Consider the following 27,867-nt stretch of genomic DNA (forward strand, 5'->3'; position numbering starts at 1 on the left):
GAGAGATTTCCAAGATGTCGCCGAGTCGGCGAAAGAGACGTCGACTTAAAGTGCCAATATTTTCCTTATAGCATGTAAACCCGACCATGTCGGGAAATATACCGTTAGAGAGATGCTTCAAAGAAGCAGAGGAGACGGGAAAGCTGAATTTGAGCTTGAAGAACCTCCGCGATTTCCCAGATCCAACGGAGGATTGCGAACTAATTGATGTCATTGAAATCGGTGAGCTAAGCTTTTATAAGCTGCAAATATTGAACTTGTGTGCTTCCAAAAGTACAAGTTTTCTCGTTCACAAGTGGACATAGTGTTTGAGTGCTCACAATATTGCTATTGGTCGTTTATCTTGCAGATCTGTCGAGAAACAAACTGTCCGAATTCCCGGCAGAATTATGCGACTTTGTTATGATCGAAAAGGTGGATTTATACCACAACGCGATACGGGGAGTTCCAGAAGCACAAATGAGCGAACTAAAATTTCTTCGAGTGTTAAACTTGAGGTGGGTAGTGTTAACAGTAGCAGATAATCATCTCTCTTAATTTTGTCATCAGATATGAACTTTAAATCAGAGCTGCAATTTGATCGATTATCTATTTATTTACCGCTTGTTAAAATATGAAATCCCTGCAGGGATGCACATGAAGTACTTCAGAAAAAAGACCTAGTTGGTTTCGCTTTTTTTGTGTTGATAAATTTAACCATCCGTTTCAATTTATTGTGACATCTTAGCAATTTGTGTTTCATCCGGGAGCAATTTGTTGTATGTCAATTTTGTTGTACCTTGTACACAATTGTATGTTTGTTTATTTTGGCAGTTTTAATCTTTCCTAATAAAGAAATGAAATGTATATTCAAGGGGATGCATAACTGGATTTTAACAGCAAGATAAAAGTGAAAAATGAAAATAAAATTTGCATTTAATCAGTGTCAGGAAAAAAATTAAACTTGCTGTACATTCCTAGCCCAGATATCCCACTGGGCAAAAATATTTTATAATTATTTGCAATGTCTTTGCCCTCAGTTGCAGGGTTTTTGGCATTTTTACTAGCCCAGAGGGGGGGAAGGTTGGTCTAATAGTCACGACTCTGCACCTGCAAAGCAAAAATTGCATTTTTAATAGTTTATGATTATCTCTGCACAAGCTCTCAGGCAGGATCCAGTTTTGTATAGATTTTGGTGGATATTTCATGATAATTTATATGGTGTTGTTGTCTGCACAAATGATTTGACTCAGGCTGCATGTGAAGTAAAATGGTGCAGGCACTGCCTTCCATGAATAGTATAGTCACTAGAATTCTTTAAAATTGTTAAAAATGCTAAAATTGTTATAAATAAAATAAAACCCATATGAAAATAAAAGGCATTAGGGTATTAAGATGTTCATGTCAGGGTGCATTCTGTGTATAAAGATATGCCAAAGATTTCTTTTTACGTCTATGCCAAGGCCCTAAATTCACATCCAAGATCTTCGGCGTACCTTACATAGAATGCAACCTTTTTTTTTTTTATTTATTTATTGCAAGACACAAAAAAAGAAGAAGTTACATTACATTGCATTACATTACACTACTTACACAAAAGCGCTATTTACAATACATGTTACATTACTCTAATTACAATATACTTACAATATAGTATTTAAACTTATTACACCTAATGCTTATAATTACACTTTTCAGTTTACACCACACAGTGACACATATAGACAATGCAAAAACCCAATTAAATTCTCTTACAAAAATTAACGAAAACAACTTAATAGTGTGTCAAATATTTAAGCTTAATAAAACCAACGGACATTCCATTTCTTTCCTTGAATTAAAGTTAATTTAAGATTACAACTGAACAGAAGTTCCCATCTTGTGTTTAAATCGCGAAGCTTTCTGTTCCTTATTGCAATTATCTTTTCGACCTCTTGCTTAATTTCGACCTTGTGCAGGAACAATCTCAACTTTGGAGAGGTCTTATTTTTTCTACACTCCCAAATAGTTATCTTACCAAGAATTATCAAATAATTTAATAAATCTTTTCTCTTAAGAAAGCCAATTATAATATCTTTTAAACATAGAATGCAACCTGGTGTACAAGGTTGAAAGTATTCAATAGCCTCTCTCAGTTAAATTTTTGTTTGATTTATCTGCAGACGGAACCAGATCACCACATTTCCTTCAGAACTTTGCTCCTTACCTTTACAAGTGTTAAACCTGAGTAACAACAAGCTTTCCTCCCTACCTGTAGAAATTGGACATTTAACTTTATTACAAGATTTGGTGAGTGTTATTATCAAATATGCAACAATGTGATTTTGTTATTGTGAACCATATGGTATGAGGACATTGGAAAATGCAAATGAGGCATATACAGTAAAATGATTTATCATTATGAGCTCTAAACAGTGATAATAGTGATTGAAATCTTATGTATAAAACTGCCCATGAGACATTAATAAACCCCAAAAAATCAAGGATGGTTAGACTGGAGAAAGTTGACAGAGGTGCATTACAGAGATAGAGAACATGAAAAATCTAGGCTTAATATTTCAAGGTACTTTATCTGAGGAAGGTGCAGTTACCTTATGGTTAGTTGCTGAACTATACAACTGTCGATCAAACAGTTCAGGTTCATGGCCTGGCCAGGTCTTTTTTTTTTTGGCAAGACACTCTACTCTCACAGTACCACACCCAGGTGTATAAATGGGTACTGGCAATTAAACATTGGGAGATAAATCCTGTATGTTAGTCCAATGTCGGTTCCAACAATTTACATGTAGTGGTACCCATTTATACTCCTGGGTGGGGAGAGGCACTTGAGTATCTTGCCTAGCCTAGAATTCAGATCTTAATTTGGGGGCAACAAGATAGCCACTACACTTTTAAATGTTTTTGATGGTGACAATTTTCGTTCTTTTTAATTAATTTGTCCTGAGTGTCGCCGTGTTAATATTTTCTCTGTCTGTACTTGTTAAGTTGTTTAGTATATTTCAGATTGTATTTGTGTTATTTAGATTTATTTGATTTGTAGTTTAGTCGGATCAGGGAAGGGTTTTTCGGGATATTTTTTAGGGGGCTGGGTGTGGGTGTTTTAACCAAGTAGGGGACTTGTGTCCTATTGTTAAGCACCTGTACTTGTACGAATCCTTAAATAAATAAATATAAATAAACACAGATAGCCACTACACCATTTCTACGAAGTCCCAGTTTGTGAGAAGCTGGTACTGTTTGTGAACACAAGCAGCTGCCCATTCATTATGGTGTAATTTTACCCTTGATGAAAGTATGGTAATTGGTATTTTCCATTGATTAATATTCATTATCATATATTACCATACACTAAAACAAAGAAAAGTACCAAATTGTACTAACATTAATTCGCGTTTTGAGCCTGGTATAAACAGGTTAAATGTACAGGTTTGTTTTATCTTTTTCTGTATACAACCATCTACTAGTCTAGTCCAAGGTTTTCATCTCTGACAGTTGAAAAAGAAAAGAAAAATTAGTGAAGCATTGGTAGATTTGTTTCTTATCACATTTTATTGTTGTTTTTTTTTTTTCTTTGCAGGATTTGAGCTCAAATGAATTAATCCACTTGCCCAGTAGCATGGGTGAAATGATATCTTTAAAGGATTTAAACATTCGGAGGAATCGTTTAGAAGTTTTACCAGATGGTAAGTGTGATAGACGATGTCTGTAATCGTGAAAAGTGTGGAACGGCTTGACTTTCATGGTCAGGGAAATATTGGTACTTTTTTCACAGGGAAAAGGTAGAAAACTTAAGATCAAGTTAATGTATTTTAACTACCAGATGCCTTGAGGAATAGTAGAGCTTTGTGTTAAAAATAGGGCCCGGTTTTCAAAGAACAATATGTGTTTTGAAGTACAATTTTAATCGTGGTTTTCTCTTCCCTCCCTTTATTCTCCCATATTTGGTCAGAGAAACTCGTTTTTTGTGTAAATTTGTGAAAAGTCATTTATTTCATTTTTAGACAGTTTTAGGTTTTGTAGACAAAACAGCAATCTCTCCCAGAAATTAATTTTTCTAAATTGATTGAACCTTCACCTTGTAATTCTGTTTCTGGCAGTTCGGAATAATATATATTAAAATATAGGAGGTGGTCGTTAATCAAAATCAATCAGACGAGTGTATTTTTTTCGTGAACATTATAACTGTTACATGTATGTCTGTCTTGTTAATAAATAATTTGTGTCTTTCCTCCTTTTTGCAGAACTTAGTAAATTAAAATTGGTTAGGTTAGATTTTTCTTATAACAAAGTGTCAGTGATTCCGCCTGCTTATCGTCTGATCACCAGTCTGTCAGTACTAGAACTGGCGCACAATCCATTGACGTCCCCACCTGCTCAGGTAAGAGATTAAAGGTCATTTTGAACACCTAGTTGTGAAGTTCTGCTGTCAAAAGGATGGCACACTCTTGACCAATTCACAAATCAGTGGAGGATCCAGACCTTGAACTAGGGTAGTGGGGCTTTTTTTGTTTGTACACCTGAAAAAAATTTGGGCAGGGGGATCCCAGGGGGGTACTCGGGATTTCAAATGACGGAGATGATCGAATGGGGGCAAAATTCAAGATCCAAAAAAATCCCAAGGGCTTCAAACATAACCCAAAAAAATACCTAGATCAAAAATTAACCCCTCAAAAAATCAACAGCGAAACATGTTTGTTTGTACTTTATTCACAGAAAAACGCAGCCAAATCTTTACCACGATTGTTCAGATTGTTTTAAATACCCAAAACATCCCTACTTAAATCAAAAAAATACTTGCCAAATTTTCCTACCGCAAAAAATCCCGGAATCGAAAATTTCGAACCCAAAAAAATCCTTCGATCATCCCCGTCACTTAAAATCCTCGAGTTGTACCGCCCCTGGGAGGGGGATTCATGTCCATTACCAAATATAAGGAGGTGGGCTTCCCCCCTGGCCCCTCCCAGTCTAGATCTGCCACTGCAAACAATATTCTCCTTTAAACAGTCCATCTGTAGCTTTTATAGCAAATTTGCCAGACCATTTTATGAGAATGACTCTTTTAACTAGATTGATGTGACATGTAACATGTAGTGTTGTAATGTTGGTAGTAGCTTCTGCTGTTGCCATCCACGACTGTTCTTCCACCCGTCTTGTCTTGTTGTGTTATATTCATGTTTTCTTTTTGGCATCAACTAGCTTTGACTTAGCTTTCAGAGCTTCCCTTGTTACTTTTTTTTACGACATATTGTGTAAACAAGTTAAGGAATTATTCCCCCAGATAACTTCTCCTGTGAGTTAGCTTTCTGCTCTAAAACTGCACAAAAGACAATGTCAATCAAGTCACAGTACTACAAAACTTTCAAATCACATCATTCTAAGTGAACAACAATCTGCAAAAAGTCTGTAATGATTAGGGAATCAATGTTCATGTGCTATTTTCTTACTTGCCCAGCATATTTAACGTAGTGGCTAATATAATATTCATTATCATGTCCTGAAGAGAACCCAGAAGAGGTGGAAAGTTCTAGACGATGTCAGTATAACTTTTTCACGCTCCAAACTGTTGAAAACAAATAAATCTAGAAGAAAATGATTATGAGCTTGTTTGTATTGTTTTGTTGTTGCAGGTTTGCACAAAAGGGAAATTACATATTTTCAAATACCTTAGTGCCACAGCTCATGAGCAGGAAAAGGTACTGTGCCAGTGATGACGTATCTGTACAGAAGTTCTCACATGTTTTTTCACCTACTGCTGGGAACCAATCTTTCCCTGACTTCACACATGCTGTTATTTAGACATTTAGGCCTTGTAGGTGCATGTATTTGCTCTGTGTCCTGGGACCTCAAAGTCATCTGTGTTTGGGCCCCCAAGAGTTTTTCTTGGGTCCCATACTTCCCTTGTCCCCACCTAACGGATCCCCTTTCCAGAACAGTATAAATTTTATGAAATAAACCAAATTGTTATGAACTGCAATTCCTAACATAAGTTAATTCCATGTTGTAATAAGTGGTGTCACAAAAGTTCTAAGCCATCTTTGCAAGCTTTGTGCATTTCCACCTTTATTCTTGTCATCTTTAACTACACTGTATCCTCTCTAAACTGAATCCCCTTCATTTGTTGAGTACTGTTTTAAAAAACAAACTGATATTCATGTTTTTCTTACATTGATACAGCATGCTATTCATGGAATTTTACAAATAGTTTTTGATGTTTTCTCTACAGAGAAGAACGTTTGATAGAGAATTTAGAAATTATTCTCTTCCAAGATCATCAAGGTTTGAACAAAATGAATACAAAGTTACATTATATACATTCTTAAGCCAGCCGCACACTAACTAGCTGTGCTATTTGTCTCGCGTGCCCATTTGCTCAGCCATTGACACTGCACATTTCACTGCGGACAGTGACCAAAGTGCTTAGCAAGGTTGATTTGGAAGCTGTCATGTTGAATCACGTGAGCATTCTGCGTGTGTTTATTGGACAGTTGATTACAGATATTTCTGGCTGAACAAGTAGCTCACATCACCCGCACACATTGAGGAATTTTCCTCTTGAGGCAAAAAATATCATACACGATAGATATTTTCCTCAAGGCCTCGAGAGGTAAAATTCTCATGAAAAAATGTCCGCACACAAGAGAAATCTGCTGAGCAAAATTAAACGGGCACACAAGATGGTTAGCTCAGCTAGATGCTCTAGTGTGTGGCTGGCTAGTTTGTGACTAAGAAAAATGATGTCGACAACCAATTCAAAAACCATTGAGAGTTTGTGCTTGCCACAAATCAGATGGTAAGCTGTTCCAAAGCTCCGCACCTTGGTAACTAAAACTGTTTTTTAGATAGTTTTGTGCGGGGCAAAGGAATTTCAGTAAGAAGAAATTTTTGTTAATATTTATTCCTTCTTAGATATTTTAGTGTGTGGTATTGCTACTACTTTCAAAAATTATTTGTACACACACAGTGTTATGTACAGTGGCAGAACACATTAAATTGTCTAAAAAGACAACATGTATATAATTATTTATTATCCTTTGATTTCTCTTGTAGTGATGATGCATCTGAAAATCACCTGATGCTTGACAAAGTTAGAAGAGCAAACTCTTTGGAGTTATCTAGGAATGCATCTCCAAGAGAGGTGAGCTCACTGGTTGAGGGTCGTTTAAGACATTTTATTCAAAAATGCAAAGTCTCGCATAGGTTAATTTTCCCCTCAGTTTTCTTTTTTTCTTTTTACAAATCGAATGACTTTTTAGTGATCCATTTTTATAGTATTCGTGTAATTTTATGAGAAGTTTCCGATTTCATAGTTTTTATTTTTTATTGTAAATATTGTAAATAATAATATTTTATATATTTTAATAACTCTTTGTAAATTTAGTTTATTTGGAAGACGAAGAGCCACTCTGTGGAAGCTCGTCCAATAAAGCCGTTATTATTATTATTATCATCATCATCATCATCATCATCATCATTTATTTGCCACTTCAGAATTACAAATACAAATTAAAATAACTTTAAAAGATAGGGCGAGGAGACCTCTAAGAAACCACAAGGCTTATGGGGGAGGCCACCTCGGGTTAGCAATAAGTTTGTAATTTCGCTGTGAATGTGCAGCTAGGCCTATTGTACTTACAGGCCACATACCATCTACCGTATTTACTCGAATAAGCGCCGCAACGCTTATTAAATTTTTCGCGCCTCAAGTGCAGCACTTATTTGAGGGCGGCGCTTATTTAAAATTGGCATGGACGTCACAAACAATCGAATATTGACGAAACTTCTACAGTAACAAAAACAAGGGACTTTTGTTTGTTAGTTTTACGGAAGAGAGTTTTTGCGCTTGCTGTCCCGACAAAGTTCACGGCCTTCACAACGTTAACAGAACTATGTATTGTAAGAATTTTGGATAGAAAAAATAATGGGGGAGCGGTAAAATAAAATAACACTGCGAAACATTGCTTTTGACGAAAAGGAATTTCCAAGGCTGTTTTAGAGTTGCTTTGTAGTGCTATTTTAAGTTACACGGAATTCCTTGAATAAGTACCTTATCGTGACTGGGGGGGGGGGGGGGGCGCTTATTAACTTCTTGGTCCCAAATGCGGCGCTTATTCAAGGGCGGCGCTTATTCGAGTAAAATTATACGGTATGTGTTTTTTTAGTGTTGTCCAAGAACCACACGATTCTTTCCTAACCACTGAAGCACTGGACTGCTTTATGTACTCATTTTAACACCTGAAAAGGACATTTGCCTAATTGCTGTCTTAAGAGGTCTCTCCCTCCATCTGAGCATGAGTGAATTGTTTGAGCAAACTCTGGGGTGTAATTTGCGAAAGACAATAGTTGCTGTTTGATTAGCCATTTTGTTTGGAAACAGACTAAGTTATATTCTGCTACATGTATGACTAATGTTATAGTTTATTTTACTGTTTATGATAAATCTTGCTTATGATCATAGGGGCATCTGTAAGGAAAAGATGTGACAAAATAATTTAACTGCAGAAGACAATCAGAAATTCAATTGTTTTGCTTGACATTAAAGAATATTAACTCCCGAAGAAAAGTCTGCCATGTATAAGTAAGTTATTCATTCCTCTCCTGTTTTCATAGACTTATGAGAAAGATGTTTATCGACCAAGCTCTTTACGAGAAAGAGAGAGGACAAGGCCTCCACTGTCCAATGTGTTTGAAACAGAAGAGAAGAGACGTGAGATTCAGAAAGAGATTGAAAGAGCCCAGCTACTGCTTGCTGATGCGCATGAGGTGGAAGCTGGAGAAATACCATCTAAACCAGATGAGGAGTTTACTGAAGGAGAAGAACTCGAAAAGGTTTGTTCTTTTGCTATTTTGTTTTCAAATTGTGTTTATCTGTGAGACATCGATTGATTGATACAAGCCTATTTAAATTTCCGATCTCTTGGGCATTATATGGCATTCATTTCCAACTGGCGAAGAGCTCATAATTTATGGATGTTAATCATGTTTGCATATTTTGGTGATGGTCTGCTACAAGGTTATATGCCAGGGCTCTAACTTTTTGTGAAGTCGGCATCTCCAATGCAATTTACAAGACATAGCTTTTGTGGTTTAAATTTATCTTTGGTTTATTTTTTTTCAAGCCAGTTTAATTTTTGTATTTTTCATTGTCCCAAATTCATTGTCATAATTTAAAACAAAGGAAAATAAAAACCAAACTGGTTTGAAAAATAAATATACCCTACAATGAACTAGCACCCATTTACGGGTGAGTAGAAATAATCCTAGCCGCTTAATGCTAACAGAAACCAGGATAAGCTCAGGCAAGTGCGGGCCACTTGGCCTCTAGGCTTCCCCTTTATAACCATTAAAAAGAGAATTTGATCAAATCTATATGCAAGTATCCCATACATGCATGTATCTTCTGTGCAACTGTTGCATATTTTAAAAGGGTTGAATGGTACCCCTTTTGCCTTTAACCAATCAGAAATTAGGAAATATAAAAGAATTAATTACTTTGTGACACAACCAATGGGAGGTGTCCAAAACTTTTTTATGTTTATGTGTGGGTATGGTAGGCATGATAGAAAAATAATTTTAAGGACTTTGCTCTAAAGTAAAGTGTTTTGAAAACACCTTTGTGAGAGCAGAAAACAAACACGTGAATGGTCTTCCATAAAAGTTGACAAATCAAGATCAAATATAAATAAATTTAGTAATAGAGAGTGGCATATTCTTTGTTTTCTGCTGGTGAAGAAGAGAGTAGAAATGATGAAGAAAAAATTATTTATGGACCAACCAGAAGAAAAGAACTTTGAAGAATGAGCACACTGTGAGTCCAGCGGTTCCAGATAATGGAATGTTTTCAAACTTCTCTCTTTTGTTGACCTAATTAGTACACTTTCTAGTGGATTGATACACACCTTGTTCTACATATTCAAATTTTGATTATGTCACGATGAGCAAAGTATTCCATGTGTTTGTTAGATGAAATATCTTCTGTGTTGATGGTTTGGAAAGATCTTGCTTAAACAGGTTAACAGAAGAATACTCAGACCTTAAAAAGTACTAATAAATATTAATTGTATATTTAAAAAAATAAAAAAAAATATATATATATTTTTTTTTTTTTACCAAGCTTACACTGTAATTATTTATATACATGTACTATTATTTTCTTCCATACATTCTCACATTGCGACAAAACCAATATGTGGGAGCTTAGTTGCATTTGAACCTTGTTTCATTTGTACATGGTCTAACTTCCATGAATCATCTGTAGCTCATTGGTAGAGCATATGAACACTAGCATCTGTAGCTTGTGTCACCTGGGTAACTTTCAGTGGAATAATAATAAAAAAACTTGAATTGGAATCCTAATTTCTTGAACCCTTAAAGTCATGAACCTCCTCGTAACTCCAACCAAAATTTGTTTCCCTTGGATTTGCTTCACTTGCTTCAATACCGCCGCCTGGTTAGCACAGTTGGTAGAGCGCCGGACTGCTGTGCGAGAGGTTGTGGGTTTGAACCCCAGACCGGACCAACACTCAGGGGCTAAAAATAACTGAGGAGAATGTGCTGCCTTTGTAATTACATCTGCAAATGGTTAGACATTCTTGTCTTCTCGGAAAAGGATGATAAACCGTAGGTCCCGTCTCCTGATCTTCAGTCTTATAACAGGTGACGTTAAAGAACCCACACACTATTCGCAAAGAGTAGGGCATGAAGCTCCCAGTGTTGTGGTCTGGCCTTGTGTAGTAAATTACAGTATGTGTACAGCGCATTTGAACCTATATATATGAAAAATGCGCTATATAAATTCATTATCATTACTTCACACAATTACAAAAACCACTTCTGGATTGAAAAGAGTCAAATGCTGACCAGTCAAAACTGGTCATGCTCACTGCAATTTTTCCCAAAGATTTCTTAAACTCTCTATTTGTTGAACCGATTTTTGTTTTCCTTGGAGGTTCAACCAATTGGGATTTCACTGTATAAATATCTTTCTCTTTTTGTCTCTACCATGCTTGACATAAAGGTTATTTCATCATTTCTTTTCATAAAACACATTTTTGTTAAAGATTAAACTTCTTCCTGATTGTTACATAATTATTGTACATGTAGCTGTATTTATATTTCTCTATTGATTTCATTCATTGTACATGTACCTGAAATTGTGAGAAAAATATCATAGTTTGTTAAGTTAAAATCCTATAGATAACTAAAGATTTAAAGGTGGCTAAGGTTGTTCTTGTTATACATATTTAGTAAAATAACCAAATCACAAAAATTAAAAAAAAAAAAACACCACTCCATGACCATTTTGGTCTTGCTCACCTCCACTGCAAATCTCAAGCATTTTATTCACCTGTTATGCTATTTACCACATCAAGTAACAATAACGTAAATAATATAATCAAAATAAACATATTATTTACAAGGCTAAAAAAGGTTATAAAATTTTAAAAAGGAGCCGAACGTTTTCGGCAAGCCACTCATTCCAGTGGGAAGTCCTTTGTTCGGCAAGATCGTACTTTAAGAGAAATATCATAGAGGGACTAATTATCCAACAAAAGAGCCCAACTTTGAACAAACAAGTCAATTGCTATGTTGCGCAGTTGTTCCCTTCGGGAATAACTTGAGTATAAAAACGATGTAAATCACGGACGGCTTTTAACCCTGATGATGACAACAAGTCGAAAACGTTCAGTTCCTTTTTAAAATTATAACCTTTTTTAGCCTTGTAAATAATATTTTTACCTTTTTAGCGAACATTATGACAACATAATCGAAATAGTTAGAAAACATTTAAACAGAGGTGGCGAAGAAAGCCTAAAAGAAAACCTTGCAGCTTATAATAATGTTTTCTTGTTACAATAATAAGTAAACATGGTAAACTATAGATGTGTGGTTATTACTTAGGTCTTGCTCTGCTTGGTTTTGTTATTACTCAATAACAACAAAGCATGCCACTCTGACATTTGTTGGAAACAAATACTAAAAGTGAACTAATTTTTTAATCTTCTGTTGTTAACAGTTAATTGTCACACATGCTTGGCTTTTTAATAAGTTAAACACGGCACTAAAGTGAGGTGGCCCAAAGTAATTTAAATTCTTCTAATGAGATAAACCGCTAAAAAATTCAATTGGCAACAGTTAAAAAAGAAACAGAAAAAAAGACACAAGTTTCTGTGTGGCCATTAACAATGTATTACTTTGTGGAACTAAGTTGAAACTCGTGAGCACTTACTTCCATGAAGTAAAATACCAAAATTGTTGGCTCACACAGTAACTTTTGCCTTTCATTTCATTTCAGATAAATGCACGGCCACCTTCGCAGGTCACTCTCAAGACAATCTTCTTCAGCAATACTTCCTGGCCTATTCTTGCTGTTTTACTCTACGCTCTTTTCAATCCAGGAGCGGTTTTCCTGTCTTTCTGCGTGGCCTTGCTTTGCCTGGGCATTTTCTGGGTTTTCAAAGAAAAACCAGGAGAAAAGTCAGCCTTTAAAACGTGTAACCATAATAAAATATAACAAAAAAGTTCTTTCTTAATCAAGTAAGCTTTCCTACTGCTTTTAATCCTTTCAGTCCCAGTAATGATCAGCATATTTTGAGTAATGTTTAATACATGAGTAGGAGTGCTTAATCAAGTTTAAACATGAGGCGAGAACTGAATGCCGTCATCTTGGAGTAACTTAGCAGCCTGGTGATGTATGTATGACGTCAAAGAGCTCAATTGAGTTTGGCAGGAAGTTTAAACATTATTTAAATACTTGACTATCCTTTCTTATTTTGTATTGGCTTGTTTTAAATGTCTGTTTGTACAGCATCATTTTGCACAAACTAAACTCCGAGAGATAGTACAAGTTGAGCTCATTGATGTCCCACATACATCCCCAGGCTGCTAAGTTACTCCAAAATGGCAGAGGCTGGTTCTCAATTTTTGGACTACTTCAGACAAGGATTTCATAGGGTTTTAACGCTCTTTGGAAGCTGAAATTTTGGTGAATACCGGTAACACATCTCTGTATTACCTTTTCGTTCGTTAAGAGAAAAAGTGCCATTTTGGAATGAACATGTCCTTTATAAAGCAAGAAATATTATAATAATTATTCTTACTAGTATATTAATTATATTCTCTTAGTGAAGCTCAAACTGAGATATTCTGCACATGATATACAGCACAACTGTCATCTTTGCATACAATAGCTGCAGTTATTTATTTGAAGATTTTATTTAAAAGATATCTGTAGATGCTCTACTCCTAGTAATGCATGTAACTTATTTTTTATTATTTTTTTTGTTCTTATTTTTAAAAATATATGTGTGTACAATTGTCAATTTATTTAAAAAGTAAAGTTTAACAGTTCCACAAACCCTTTGGCAACAAATTATCAACATTAATTTTAATATTACTTTTTTAAATAATTGCATGATTGTGTGCTCTAGTCTTTCCTCTTAGTAATACTGTATATTGAACACTAGAGACAGTGTTTTGTCACATTTCCAGTTCACTAATAAAGAGAGGAGCGACATGAACAGAGTGGCATGTGGCGTTTGGAAAATGTAATATAACACTGTCTTCTCTATCAAAACTAAAACTTAGGAGTAAGCAGAAATAAATTCTTAAAAACGGTGCTAATTAAGATTAGTTATCCTCATTTAAACTGAGTGATTATTTCATAAATGAATTTCAGAAGTTCATTGCTATTGCAGTAAAGAAAGGAATGCTCTGTTTTGGAAAATTGTATCACTTTGAAAATAACATATTGGCTTCAAAAGTGGCTCTAAATTATTGATACATGTATCCCTTTGAAATACCCTAGTACAACAGTTTTGTAATTAAATTGTCTGTGCATTTTGTAAGCAATTAACGAATGCCTTGAAATTAAGGCATTGAAGAGATGTACATTGTTTTCAGTGCTTTTGTAGATCTTTAGTAAAGCTAAGAACAAAATTAACTGATGTTATTAACATGAAAAACGCATTCAAAGAGAGTAATGTTTTTCAGTGAATTTTTATTATTTATCTGTAGTCTTAAAAAATTGCCTGGATAAGGCTTTGGTTTAACACAGTAAAAAAAATTCCATGAGCTTATTGACTGTGGGGTTGTGCTGGACAGAAAAATATTACATTTGAGGTCATGGTGTATGGACTAAGACAGCGAAGTCTGACATGATCTTTCTTTGTCAATTAGTATTTAACTTTCAAAAAAGTAAAAAAAAATACTTGCCATAATTTTAACTCTAGAGTCTATAAGTTATAAGTTGTAAGTTATTAGTTGATCATATATTTAACTGACATAGTTTTATGTGGAATTGTGCTACTAAAATATAATCTGTGGTTCCTCAAAAAGTGGTCATAACTATAGACTATTTTGAAAAGGTTGTTTATTTATGTATGTTCTGTATAAATTGTTAGTAGTATAGTATATATTTAAAGTATCGAAACTGTCAACTAAAGGAGTACAAAGTATGTGTTTGTTGTAATTTATTTATAGTAATTTATAGACTGTTACATGGTGCATATATTATGAACAGATTAATTTATTAACATGGTATGGTGTTAACTTGTGATGAATCTGAAAATACTAAATTAATATTTTTGTTAATTTGTTTAAATGGAGATGTAATAATTATAAAAATCAAAACTATTGAAGATAAATAATTTAGAGTTGATTAAATTTTGTTATTGAGGAAAAAAAAAAGTTTACCGTGTACAGTATGTGGCCCAGTTCTCGGCCACTTTTGACGTTAACTTGTATTTCTTACCTCAGAAGAACCGCAGGCTGAAATTTCGCCCAGAGCTAACTACATTATTCAGTTTTTGTTGTAAGCATCGACCGGTCAAAATTAATTTGCCCGAGTAATAATAAAAAAATAAAAGCTCCGTTTGTGGGCCCAGTGCCGGCCACCCGGACCCAGTTTTCGGCCACCAAAAGCTTGTGCGTAATTTTCTGTATAAAAAGGCTCAATTAATTTCCACAGCCATAAAATCACTCTGTAAACTTATTTATGTTATGTCGATCCCAAATTAATTTAGGAGACTTTGTTTTACTTTGGAAAACAAGGTTTTAACACGCCTAGTTGCTTGTTTTGTGCAGGGTCTGGCAAACCCGCAGAACTATGTTGTGTGACCAATGCATTTAGATGGTTTATTTTGCAGTGAAAAGGTCTTGAAAGAGTTAGGTGTTGTAGAAATAATAGAAAAGACAAAAGTCAGCTCAAAACTTAGATATTTAATTGAACTTTATTTTTAAAACATTTCTTTCTTTCATTATTGCTGCAGCAGATGAAATTATATTAAAAACAAAAGCACTAAACTGTGATAGCGAGCAGGGTGGCCGAGACTGGCAAATACCCAAAAGTCACACGAAAAAATTTCGAAGTCAATTAAGACCAACATATGCAACGGTTCAACAAAAAGTTAACTTAAGCAGAAAGCTGAATTATTCTAAGTTTTACATGCCAAAAATTAGCTCGTTTGGTAGGGGCTCACGGACAAAATACGAATTTAACTACATCCATGAATTTTAAGGAGTCCTAAACAAACAAGTTTTCGAAAAAACAAATTCACCTACCTTCGCATAAACTCGACCGTGTGAGCTTTCTATAGCGAGTTGAAAGGTCAAACTCAAGATACTAAGAGCACAAGAATCAGTCTATCGTTTGAAGGAAATAATTTTTTCTTTTAATTCAACTGGGGCGCGAAAAAACGCGTTGAACACAAAGTGGCCGAGAACTGGGCCCCATACTGTAGATGTACTCTTTATTGAGAATTATTGGCTGGAGGATATTCTGTTGAGCATGATCAAGTACTGTTGCTGATTTGTTATTTATGTTCATTAACATTTTAACATTCCAAACAGTCTTTGACAGCTAGGCTCTCCTTACAATTTCAATAGCGAGAGGTTAATTACAAAGACAACATGATCTCAAACAACTTCTGGTGTTATAGTCTCTGTTCTAGTGACAAGATCATGATATCCTATTGCAAATTTCGCATTGTGACAAGAAATGTGATAGTGTTCTAGATCCTGTGCCCAAGCTGTTGTTAGGATTTTATTTTCTTTGCTAAATCTGCCTAAATGATTGTCAAGCAAGGGAGGAGAATAAAAGAAAATCTTCAACTTCAGTGTCTAGGTGAATCAACAAATTTTAAGAACTGGCATAAGGAGAATTTTATTGTTACAATAGGAAGAATCAGTTTTTCAAGTTGTGAAAAGGGAGGAGGTGTTATCTATCAGTAAAACTAAAAGAACAACTGCGTAATAATTATTATTTTATTATTTTAAAGAAGTTTCTAGTGAAACTGAAATGCAGTTAGGATTGGGGTGAACCAAGAAGATGTTTTGATACCAAATGAGAAGTTAAACCTTTTTGTGATACCTCAAGACAAAATCCCCCATAGTTGATTTTCTTTAATTCTTCTCTCTGCTTGACAACATAGTTGGGAGAAACTAATTGTTGATCACCTGTGGGGGAATTAAAGATTTCAAGTAGAAACAATGTCTGTGATTCAAACATGATTCAGACTGCTTTATTGAGAGATGTTTGTGCTAGTTGAATAAAAGAGTTTATAAAAATGAGGTTAACTGAGAATTCAATTGTCGACCATAGTCATGCTTTTTAGGAACTGTCAATCCTGATATGACAGCGATAACTATCTGAAGATGTGTTACGGTGTGGTAAACACTCTAAGTGTATCCCCCCCCCCCCCTGTTTTAAATTAATAGCCAAGTGTACGAGGTCTAAAAATAGAATGCAAATGAGTATAACCTCCACGAGGCTCAAAAACATCAGCCTGTTCTGAGATAAATAGAAGGAATCTAAGCAAATTTTTCGTTTTATATAAGAGTTTTAGGAATGCCGGCTGCTTTAGAAAGTGTTTAGGAAAATCGTCCGCCATTTCGGTTTGTTTGTCTGAGTCTTGTCTGAGTTGTGACGTCACTCACTCACTTCGCTATTCCCTTATGATTAGCCCTTCCTCTTCTAGCAGTTCTACTTTTCAAAAAGCCCCTCCCTCTCTTTTAAGCCCTAACCCCCCCCCCCCCCTTCCATACCAATTCCCTCTCAATTATTTGGAAAATAAAAATGTTTTGTTACCAGCTGTTGAAAAGACCTGGGCTTAAAAGTCAATCATTGGTTGACTCTTAAACATTCTTATTTTGTGATGTTTTAAAAACTATCCTAGTATTAGAATGTCATGTTTCAGAACTTTGTGCTTTGGGGAAATCGTTAAAATAATGAAAATTATTTCAAGTAGTGTCAACTGAGTGTTCTGTATTTTGTATTTTCATCGAAACTTTCGATAGTTTTATACTATTTTGCTACAAACCCAGAAAAGTAAACATTAACTTGGCAGGGTATTTCAGTTTTTCACTGTTTAGAAATGATGGTTTCCCATTATTATTGAGAAATTTGTTTTTCAAAAGTTGTTGTGTCACAAAGTTCTAAAAAGTACATGTAGTACTTGTAATGTTGATACCTGAGTCAGGGAAGGTGTTTCTTGCAGTGTATTTTCAATGTTTAGAAATGAACGTTTTCCAGTATTCTTATGAAATTTGTTTTTCTGGAGTGGTTGTGTCACAATTTTTTTTTAAAAAAAGTAGCACATCTAAAATGTCGATACCAGAGTATGGTCTAGTGTGTGGCCATTCAAGTGAAAGCCTTTGAGTGTGGGACTGTTTCTTATACTGTACATGGTGGTTTTTAAATCATGCAGAATAGTAAAAGCCCACAAGCAAGAACCTAATTTTTAATTTTTAATAACCTGTTCAGGCGCAGATCCAGAAAAAAAGCTGACTGTTTTCCAATGACATGAGCGTACACGAGTGCCGAAGGAGCGAGCCTGGGAGCATGCTTAATATTGGCCAGTACCATTTCCCTGGAAGCTTTAAAGCCGCATTTGATCTTGAAACTTAGAAATTTTCTTTAACCCCCCCCCCCCCCCCAAAAAAAATAATTGTTTAAAAATCTGACCGATTTCGTAAAACAGTGAAACCGGTCTGGATCCACTCCTGCTGTTAGGCTAAAATGTGCCAGATAGACACTTTATAAAAACCTCTTTAGCCTAAAATTTGGAGACACAGGTTCTTATTTTCTAAAATCGAAAACTTTTAGGGAAATAAGATAGGTCGACATTCTGTATCCTCTTTGGAGACACCTCCAGTTGCAATGTAAATGCCAATGTTGAAAATCAAAATGTTATTATTGATATAACCACAGATGTAACAAACGGCTGAATACCACTTTTACTTCTATTAGCAGCAATAAATTCTATTAGCCTAAATTTGTAATTATTGATGTAAGAAGCTGCTTAGGCTAACTTAGGAAAGTACAGGTTCTTACTCGCAGGGTTTAACGGCACTACACGTTCCATTGATATCGCAGAGTTGATTTTGTTCTCTGATTTCTGTACTGGTGATTTATTTTTGAACAGGAATTTCTACAAATTGAAGCTGAGCAACGAAGAAAGAAGGAAGAGGAAGAACGGCAGGTGGAGGAGCGGAGAAGTGTTGCAAGGAAACTCCATTCTCAACATGAAGAATTACAAAGAGAGAGGCAAGCAGAGGTCAGAAGAAAAATGGAAACTAAGAATGGCACTCCTGAACAGAGGTAAGAACAGCTGGTTTTAACTTTCATGGAGTGTTTCTGTGTTAGAAACATCATAGTATTGTGGTGGTGAGGATTGGGAGTTCATCCATTAAGGTCATTGCCCCGAAATAAAACTGAACAGATTTTTAACTACTGGTTTATTACTTTAAGGGAACTTAAAATTTGAAATAAAAAAGGGTGGTCACCAGATTCGTTTAGGAGCGGGAAGACCTTGTATATTCCATATATTTCCTTTAAAAATCCTCTGCAAGTACTAGCAAAGTACACGTTTTTAGAGATAATTTATTTTTCAAACACAAGAATTGATCTGTTTTCATTTTACAGAAAGAATTTGATCACTACACCCAAAATATGAGAAAAAATTGATAGGTCACCAGACTCGTTTACGAGAAAGCGACAATTTACTTCTCTCGCGGACTAAGCTGCATAGAAAAAAGCCGCCATTTTGTTTATGTGCGCGCGGTAATTACACGTAAAATTCTGCGCAGTAAGGATGCGCAATGCAATACAGAGCAATGACCTTAAGGCAAATGGCCACAAGAGCTTGGTTTCCACTAGTGGAGTATGGTATTTATGATCACAAGCATAAGATGGAGAAGAGACCAGCGATGTAAGCACAAGAGTAAACACAAGCAAAAGAACTACTTGCTCTTATGTTTTCCTCACTTGGAATCACTGCAGCAAAAACATATAAAAAGCAAGCACAAGTGTTATTTTTCTGTGGTTTTGTTTTTCTGTGCCCACTCACAAGAGTCTCAAACAAGATTAACTGGTGCTTCTTGAAGGAGTAGACTGCTAAATTGTAGCAAATGAAAAAGCTTATAATAGCATTTACAAATCTTAATTTTATCAACTTATGTTTGTCTATAGAAGACTGTCTTCCTCATCGTTTGGTGGAAGAGACAGTGTGAAACCTCCTCTTCCAAGGCGTCCACCGAGTTATAAAGTTTTAACACGTTCAGGTTCAGCTAAAGAACCAAGGTAAGACAAACCTAGGAGTCATCATTGACAATTGCCTTTGTATGGAACAACATGTGAAAAAGATATGCAATGAGGCAAATTACCATCTCAGGAACATATCAAAGATTCGCAAATATCTCACTCAGGACTCTGCGGAAATTCTCATTCACGCTTTTATTGGTTCCAAGCTCGACTATTGCAACTCAATTCTGTATGGTATTCCGAAAAAGTTAATTTGTAAATTACAGGGTGTTCAGAATACAGCTGCTCGCATTGTCACGTTAACAAGAAAATATGATTCTATTACCCCAATAATGTTTAAGCTACACTGGCTACCCGTACAATTCCGTATTATTTTTAAACTACTGTTAATAGTCTACAAAGCACTCAACGACAAAACACCATCCTATGTTTCTAGTATGCTAAGTTTTAGAAAGTTCTCTCGGTCACTACGTTCCAGTGGCCAAGAACTGCTAACTGAGCCCATGGCTAAACTCAAGACCTACGGAGACCGGGCGTTCAGCACTGCTGCGCCAAGGCTGTGGAACAACCTGCCACTGAGCATCCGAAAATCGGCATCAGAAGACATTTTTAAGAAGAACCTAAAAACTTATCTTTTTAAAGAAGCCTATGACATTTAATTTTTATTTCTTATACACGTTTACTTTAAGTCCAGTTAAATAATCATGATATTTTTAGTTTTTAAATTTTTAACTTTAAAAACTTCACTCTCTGCATGTATAGATATTTTAGCTCAATAGATTAATTTAGTTAGGTATTTTTATATTTTATTTTTATATTTTAGCATAGTGATTGTAAAGCGCTATGAAAGATTAGCTAAATAGCGCTATAGAAATGATTATTATTATTATTTTATTATTATTACAAAATGAGAACTTGTTGTAATCGAGTCTGTATGCAGGAGTGTCACAGGTTTATTATGTGGGTTCAACTCATGTGGGAGGTGTGGTGTCCTAATGATTAATACATGGGACTATAATTTGAGCAGTCCAAGTTCAAGCCCGAACAGAGGTGAGCCTCTCTATGGGTACTTCCGAAGAAATTGAAGACGCAAAGATCACCGTGGAAAAAACAAAGATCTCAAGATTGAAGCGAAGATCTGAAATTGGCCAAAATTCGCGTGATCAAAATGAACACTTAGATATAAAATTGTCAAAACTCAAATTACACTGAATACACATTCAAACCGTTCCAATCTGTAAAACGAAGATCTGCTTAAAAAAAGACGAAGATTTGCAAAAAAAAATTGTGAAGAAAACGAAGACCTTGTGTACCCATAGAGAGGCTCAGAGGTCATTGTGTTGTTGTGTTTACTTTACTCTCACAGTGCCCTTAAATAGGTACCAGTGAACTGTCAGGGCGACCTAAAAAAATGCTGGTGGAGTAACCTGAGATGGACTAGCGTCCCATCCAGGGGGGGGGGGGGGGGGAGTAGTAATCCCCTAATCACTCCATGCTATAGAAAAAAAAGGAGAAGCCACGAGCCAAGCGGCCCACACCGCCGGAGCTTATCCCGGTTTCCGTAGCATTAAGCGGCTAGGAATATTTCTACTCCCCCCTGAATGGGATGCTAGTCCATTGCAGGGTTCCTCCCCAGCATTATGTCGCCAGTACCCATTTATACACCTGGGTGGAGAGAGGCACTATGCGAGTAAAGTGTCTTGCCCAAGAACACAACACAAGTGACCCGGCTGGGGCTCGAACTTGGACTGCTCGTCCGGCGCACTAACCATTAGGCCACCGTGCCTCCCATACTATAGAAACCGAAAATAATCCCTGGGCTCGACCTACCACGCTCTCATATGTGCATTTCCAGGGTGAATACTGTTGTCAATTTGGTAATGGATTATGTGTATGTAATTGCTTATTGTTTCATTGACATTACAGTTCCCCTGAGATGGAATCTCCTGATGTGGCATGGAGCAGACAGGTAATTCATGATCCCTCTCATAAAATTAATGTTTCCAAATAGCAGGAAATATACTTAAAACGCTGATAACCACATACGTGTACTGGAAATGCATGCTGATCAAAAAGGACATCTGTAATATTTCAAGCATGGGACTGGAAGAGATTATTTTTTTCCTGTTTTATTTTATTTTTTTTTTATCCAGGAGGAAGAACTTAGAGCACGGAAAAGGGATGCACTTATGCAGCAAAGCAGAAGAGAAGCTCAACTTTCCAGATTGAAATTTGAAGAAGAACGACTCAAGGTTAGAGCCACCACCAATAATTTTGTCATTAATCTTAGCGAATGAAGCCTATAAGGTCAATTTTTTTATCACAGGGGATAAATTGAGTGCCTGGTGTGCATGCACTTAATCTAATTAAATGCTCTTAACCAGGGTTGTCAGTTGGTATTTTGAGTAGCAGGTTCCATCCAAAAAGATAGGAGACCACAAAACACTCAGAACTTGATAACACACACTCAGAACTGATCTACTAATATTCCGAGTAGCTGGCACACTGTATTCGGAATAGCTGGTGAAATGCGCTGGTTGCTGGCTTATTTTGACAACCTTGCAAGGGTACAATATAGTAAAATCTAATATTTTGAGGTTTGGTAGTTGGATTGATGCAAGTATTGATCTGGTTTGAAATTTCTTGCAGCATTCTTCCAACCTTTCAAGAGATGGGTCCAGTAAAACAGTAAGCTAATGATCTTATTAAATACTTTTTTGTGATCTTGCATTTCTTACTGGACCATAATTTTTTGTAGTGCTTTTGTATTATGAGCAAAATGTTGTTTATTGTTAAGTTTCCCTCTAATAATTAACAATATCCCTCAAAATAAACAAAGTCATTATTTAAGTCGTGCATGCACTTCTTTAGATGGAATTTAAATTTGAAATACCCCTAGTAGGGAAATTTTACAGTTTTAAACACAGTCAGGACCAAATGATTTGTTTGCTATAAGAAGAGATTTATAGTGGCGGAATTTTTTTATTTTTGCATTTAAATGAAGTACAGTATGTGGCCCTTGGTACGGACGAAAAAGATGCGAACGTGTATTTCTCAGCTTAGAAGAAGAGCAGAGAGCTGAGATTTGTCCTGTAAGTTACCGTACCATCCAGCTTACATGTGAAAAGACAACAGCTTCTGTCTTACTCGATTACTCTGTATTATCGAAAACGGTGGTTGGTTTGGGACCCTGGGCGGGCACGCAAAATTTACGCAACAATTCGAGCGAGCTTAAGACAGCAAACAGATCAAGAAATCTTTGGAAAGGTTCGGTTTTATTAAAACTTTTTTTACTATCGGAAAAATGCACGATGAACCGAAAGAGTCCGGACCAAGGGCTGTCCGGATTTAGGGCCACATACTGTATAGTCTGTCAACTCACGCACTTTATGTGGTGAACGGTATCTGCACAGTATTAACAAAGTTTGAAGGTATTATTTCTTTTTTTGTAGAGATATAGTGGTAAAGGTGGTGCAGCTGTTTCTTTTAATGGCAGTGAATCACCTCCGCAAACTGACGTCAATGCTCAAGACAGAGAAGCATGGGAGGTATGTAGCTCTAGAAAGCACCATAAGGTATTGGATATAGGGTAAATATAGTAGGTGCGGTGGCCTAACTCTGTGATGAAAACATTTTTTTACTTTTCCAGGAATCAGTCTTACCGAACATTAAGATGAGACAAAAAGCAGCTCAAGTTCGTTCTTGTAAGTATCAAGGTATTTTAAAGGGACTATGTTACGGATTTTACCAGATTTTTGAACAGCCAAAATTTATATTTGTGTCGCAGGAAACCTAGAAATAACAGTCCATTTTTATTAAAATTTGCTATATTAGAGCACTGAAACTGTTAACTAGCATTTTTGGCTGCGGGTGGCGCGGATGGAAATGGATTGCAACTTGAAAACGTTAGGCAAACGTTTTCAAATTGTTCCCATGCGTCTTCGAAAAATCGATATTTGTAGCCTTAGCTTGATTTCTATCCGCAAATTATGATTATATCTTCCTTTAGATGTTCAAAGATATTGTTTGTTTATGGGTTTAGTTGCCTGCCACTAATTTCAGAACAGTTTAGACCAAAAATCTGCGAAATCTCCGTGACATAGTCCCTTTAACCTGCAAAATCAAATAAAGCATCACTCCTTCAGGCCTTATTTCTGCCTTATGCCATAGGGTAAATCTTGTCACAACTTTAATGTTTTAGCTGAGAAACTTTTGCTCTTTTATCTATCTCATCACGTTATGAATTTACACAATGTTGAGTGATCAGTCAGCTTAATTCTGGTGAATGGTGCTCTGATAGAAAAATGTGTACCATAGCTTTAAAGGCTTAGTCTCAACAAGTTTAAACAGATAAGGCTTTGAAGACAGCGTCTATCTTACTCCAATCTTTATCACTTATTACTCAACTACCATTCCAGCTTGTGTGATTAAAGCTTTTATTTTTACTTGACCTCTATGTAGGCTCACGTTTGTGTTTACTCCCGTTCCAGTCTGCTTGCCGGTGTCACAGCGGATTTGGACCCCCACGGATTTGGGCCCCACGGTCCAAATCCGCTAGCGAATATGGACCCCCCACCCAGTCCATATCCGCTAGTGGATTTGCACCCCACCTCGCGGAACTGAACCCCCTTTCAAACTGTTATTTAAAGCTTTGATCACAAATGCACATTTCGTTATAATTACTATTTAAAAACTTGCTTTTTCGCTTTTGGTGAAATTCTCTTTGTTTTAAGTCTGACAATTATACCTAGTAAAGGTTAACATGTGGAAATCCCTACTTACACTACAAACAAAACATTTCTAACGCAGTGACTATTAACAGGGTCCCCTATACTTTTTACGTGAAGCGTGAATAAGGCTATTTATCTTCCGTGAATCGTGATTCGGACTTATATTGTTTCGTGATTCCCAATTTTAAGATCTCTTTACGTGCGCGTGAACGCAATTTTTAGTTTAAACGTGACCCGTGAACGAAGAGTTGAACTAGACGTGAATCGTGAATTAGAGCGGTTTTCATTTGAGTGTGAAAGTAAATTCTTTTTTTTTTTTTTTATTCTCCTTTTTTTTTTAAAAATTCCCCTTTTTTTAAAAAAAATCCCCCCTTCCTTTTTTTTTTTTTTTTTTTATATATGGAGTCCAAATCCGCTAGGACACCGGCTCATTTTTCGCGACTTCAAGGCTCATATGCAAGACCCCAGTCATTAGGCTATTTTTATTTTATTTTTTTTTACTTAACGCGATATTTGTCTATTGTCAGTACCAGCGACCTTCAGAGATAAAGCAAATCCGAATTTCACCATAAAACGGATGTACGATAGTGCTAGAGAAGAATTTGAACAACTTGAAAGACTCAGAGAGGTTGGTTGTGTACTTATAACATGTCTTTTATCTGTGATTATTAAGGAACTGCCTTTCTTAAAATGATTTTTTAATATGTACTGGTGATACTTGGATCATCTCTGCAGTGTTGTGTCTTACGGACTTAGACTGAGCAGTATCTTTGTTTCTGTAAAATCCATGTGAAGTAACCACAATGCTAAGGGGTGCAATGCTAAGGGGGACTAAGGGTGCCAGAAGCAAAGCTGCGAGTCATGGTGCCATGGGCTTGGTGGGAAGAGTGAAAATCAGTAGAGGACTTGTCTTGTTTCACAGAATGACTGTTAATTCTGGTGTCGGTTTTTGGAAATTTTTTCACACGTCAGCTGTTTCTCCTGGGAGTGATAGGAATGATGTTCCACAGTCTAGCACACTATAGAGACCTTAAGAGTGGTTACGAGTACTACCTTTCAAAGCTAGTTTTTATGCTTTGGATCATCACGTTTTACATCAATCTGGAACAGATAATCTCCTTTTCAAATGGTCGCAACAGGGGAGGAGTAAGGGGTTCTGGGAATGTAACTGGATTTAAATTGGGAAGTCTCAATGTCGTACTTGTATAGCCTGTTCGCAGGCTAGTACTTGTACCTCTATCTAAAGGTCCCTATTATCATTCTCAACAATTTAATTATTCTTTTTTCGTTTTCATGGCAGGGTATTGAGAGTCGTCTTAAGGTTGCATTACCAGATGATTTACCAGCATCACTTGCTGATGGTGTTGTCCTCTGTCATCTTATCAATCACATCAGGAAAGGAATGATTCCCAGCATTCATATCCCCTCAGCAGGAGTGGTAAGAATTAAGCAGAACCATTTGATTAGTTGCGGGTTCACAAACATGTTGACCAAATTCTTGCATAATGCGGCACTCTGATTGGTTGAACTACTCGTATGCTATTAGTAGTATACAGACTGGTGGCCCTGAGGTGAGCGGATCATGCGGATCCGCTTCAGAGAGATTCACACTGTAATAGATAATAATGTGTCAACAGAGCCTGCCTTGTGACGTCAGGAGGAGAAACATTAGGTCTACAAGGTTTGCGTGGACTTTGCCATGGCCAGGCGTAACTGATCATGTTTGTTTGTCTTACAGCCTAAACTTACAATGCCGAAATGTCAGAAAAATGTGGATTATTTTCTTGAAGCCTGTAGAAAGCTTGGTGTAGACAAGGTAACCGACTGTACATTGACTGTTCTTATTGAACAATACTAGTAGCTGGAAAATAAAACCGCAAATACCGTAAATTGCCGATATTAAAACTCCTCGAAAATAGGCCCATCAAAAACGGCTTTTAGGGCTTACTAGTTGTTATCTGAATTTGACGGTATGGATTGAATTCTGTATGCGTTCTGATAGGCCAAAAAGTCATGTTTTGCGCACGTTATATCTTGATCATAAAGCAAGTAAAAAATGTTGAAAAAAAAAACACTTGTCTGCTTGCCTGTGGCTTGTGTTTTTTCTGTCGTATTCCCAAATTTCTGTCGTGGTTTATGACATTATAATGTATTATATAGTGTGTATTTTTTGTTTTTTAATTGAATGGTACAAATTATTTCAGAAGTGATGATTCATTTTATTCAGTATTAACCTCTAAACGTCTACCTTAACGAGTCAAACATTCATTGTTCTATAATAGATTTTCAATTTATTTTGTAGGATAAACTTTGTACGCCATCTGATATTCTCGAGGAGAAAAGTCCATTACGAGTGTGCCTGACGGTAGAATCATTATTAGAACACGCTGATGGAGGAGTATAGCAGTACAGTGAACACAGTGAAACAAGAAATATGGTGATTCCTTATTTGAACACCAAGGTGAATGCCGTAAAAAATATTTAAAAGAGGAAAAGACGTAAAATCCTCCTTTGTGACCTGCTGAAACCAAAGAAAAAGACATTTATTATTGATACCTGTACAAAGACGTTTTGATCTGGGTAGGATTGTAGATTGAACGTGTAGTGTCTATATGTTGTTATATCATGGTAGGGGTGAATGGACTGTGGAGAACCCCTTGATTTTTTTATAGGTAATCTTATTAAAATATTGCATTGTTTTTCCTCCTTTGCAAACCTACAAATGTGTTTAACAGCAGTTTTAGAATTGTTGGGCTTGAGACCTCAGTGGTCCCGAGGACGGGAGAGATAATCTCTAACGTCTTTTTTTGTTTTTTGTGGTTTTTTTCGGGAAAATGAGTTCTAGCAGTGGACAATTGAAGTGGAATCCTTTTACACCTTAGCTATCAAGTCTAGAGAACCAACAATCAAACCAAAACTACCCCTGTGTAAACCACTGAGAATTTATAAAGTCTATGTTATTAGTTAGTAACACATGCACAATGTGTATTTTGTATGAGGGGCCAGATTCACGAAGCCCTGCTAGGACAGCATGTGTGATAAAATACAAAAGCCCATTGTTAAAGAGCATTTTAGGATTCAACTGACCTCTCTAGGAGAGCTTCGTGAATCTGGCTCCTGGACTCTGCACTATCCTTAAGTTAGTTTCTCCTAAGAAATAGAATACACGATATTAAAACACCCTTTCCTTTTATTTTCACGAGTCGTTATAGGATCATGCAGAAAGCAGAAAGAAACGAAAACTTCCAACAGTTTGCAGTAACTAACACAATGCGAGTTTCTGGAGCATTATCCTTTGTTGAAATTTAGCCAAAGTGTTTTAAAAAAAATTCTTTTCCTTCGTGTTGGCTCTTAGTGACTTCAAGAAATGGAACTGAATAATTTTATCAACCCACGTCTGCAAGGTTTTAACGGTTCCGTTGTGCTAACGGTTCTCGAATTGCTTTCCAAAATAAAAGGTATCAAGGTAAATTAAAGAAAAAAATTTAGCCTGTGTAGTTTCGAGTGCGCGTATGGGAAACGCGAAAGGCGCTAGACGGCCACGGCCACGTGGCCTTCTCGCGATCTCGCGCCCCTTTAAAACGCGCGCTAAAAAAAACTACGCAGGCTAAGAAAATTTTC

The 27,867-nt window shown here is 36.2% G+C and overlaps 1 protein-coding gene across 1 annotated transcript; it reads left to right on the forward strand.

Moving 5' to 3' along the window:
* LOC144663928 (leucine-rich repeat and calponin homology domain-containing protein 1-like) lies at positions 1 to 27,042 on the forward strand. Its single transcript, XM_078525021.1, has 20 exons — positions 1 to 222; positions 350 to 497; positions 2,142 to 2,268; positions 3,557 to 3,662; positions 4,221 to 4,357; positions 5,607 to 5,672; positions 6,203 to 6,255; positions 7,027 to 7,114; positions 8,587 to 8,805; positions 18,399 to 18,574; positions 19,445 to 19,555; positions 21,443 to 21,485; positions 21,670 to 21,768; positions 22,166 to 22,204; positions 22,969 to 23,064; positions 23,166 to 23,220; positions 24,774 to 24,874; positions 25,547 to 25,684; positions 25,985 to 26,062; positions 26,549 to 27,042. The coding sequence occupies exons 1-20, from the start codon at positions 87 to 89 to the stop codon at positions 26,648 to 26,650; spliced, it is 2,118 nt and encodes a 705-aa protein (XP_078381147.1). The 5' UTR covers positions 1 to 86; the 3' UTR covers positions 26,651 to 27,042.
* Positions 27,043 to 27,867: the final 825 nt, after the last annotated feature.

Source organism: Oculina patagonica, chromosome 8 (genome assembly GCF_052425735.1).
Source record: "Oculina patagonica isolate OP01 chromosome 8, crgOcupat, whole genome shotgun sequence".
Lineage (NCBI taxonomy): Eukaryota > Metazoa > Cnidaria > Anthozoa > Scleractinia > Oculinidae > Oculina > Oculina patagonica.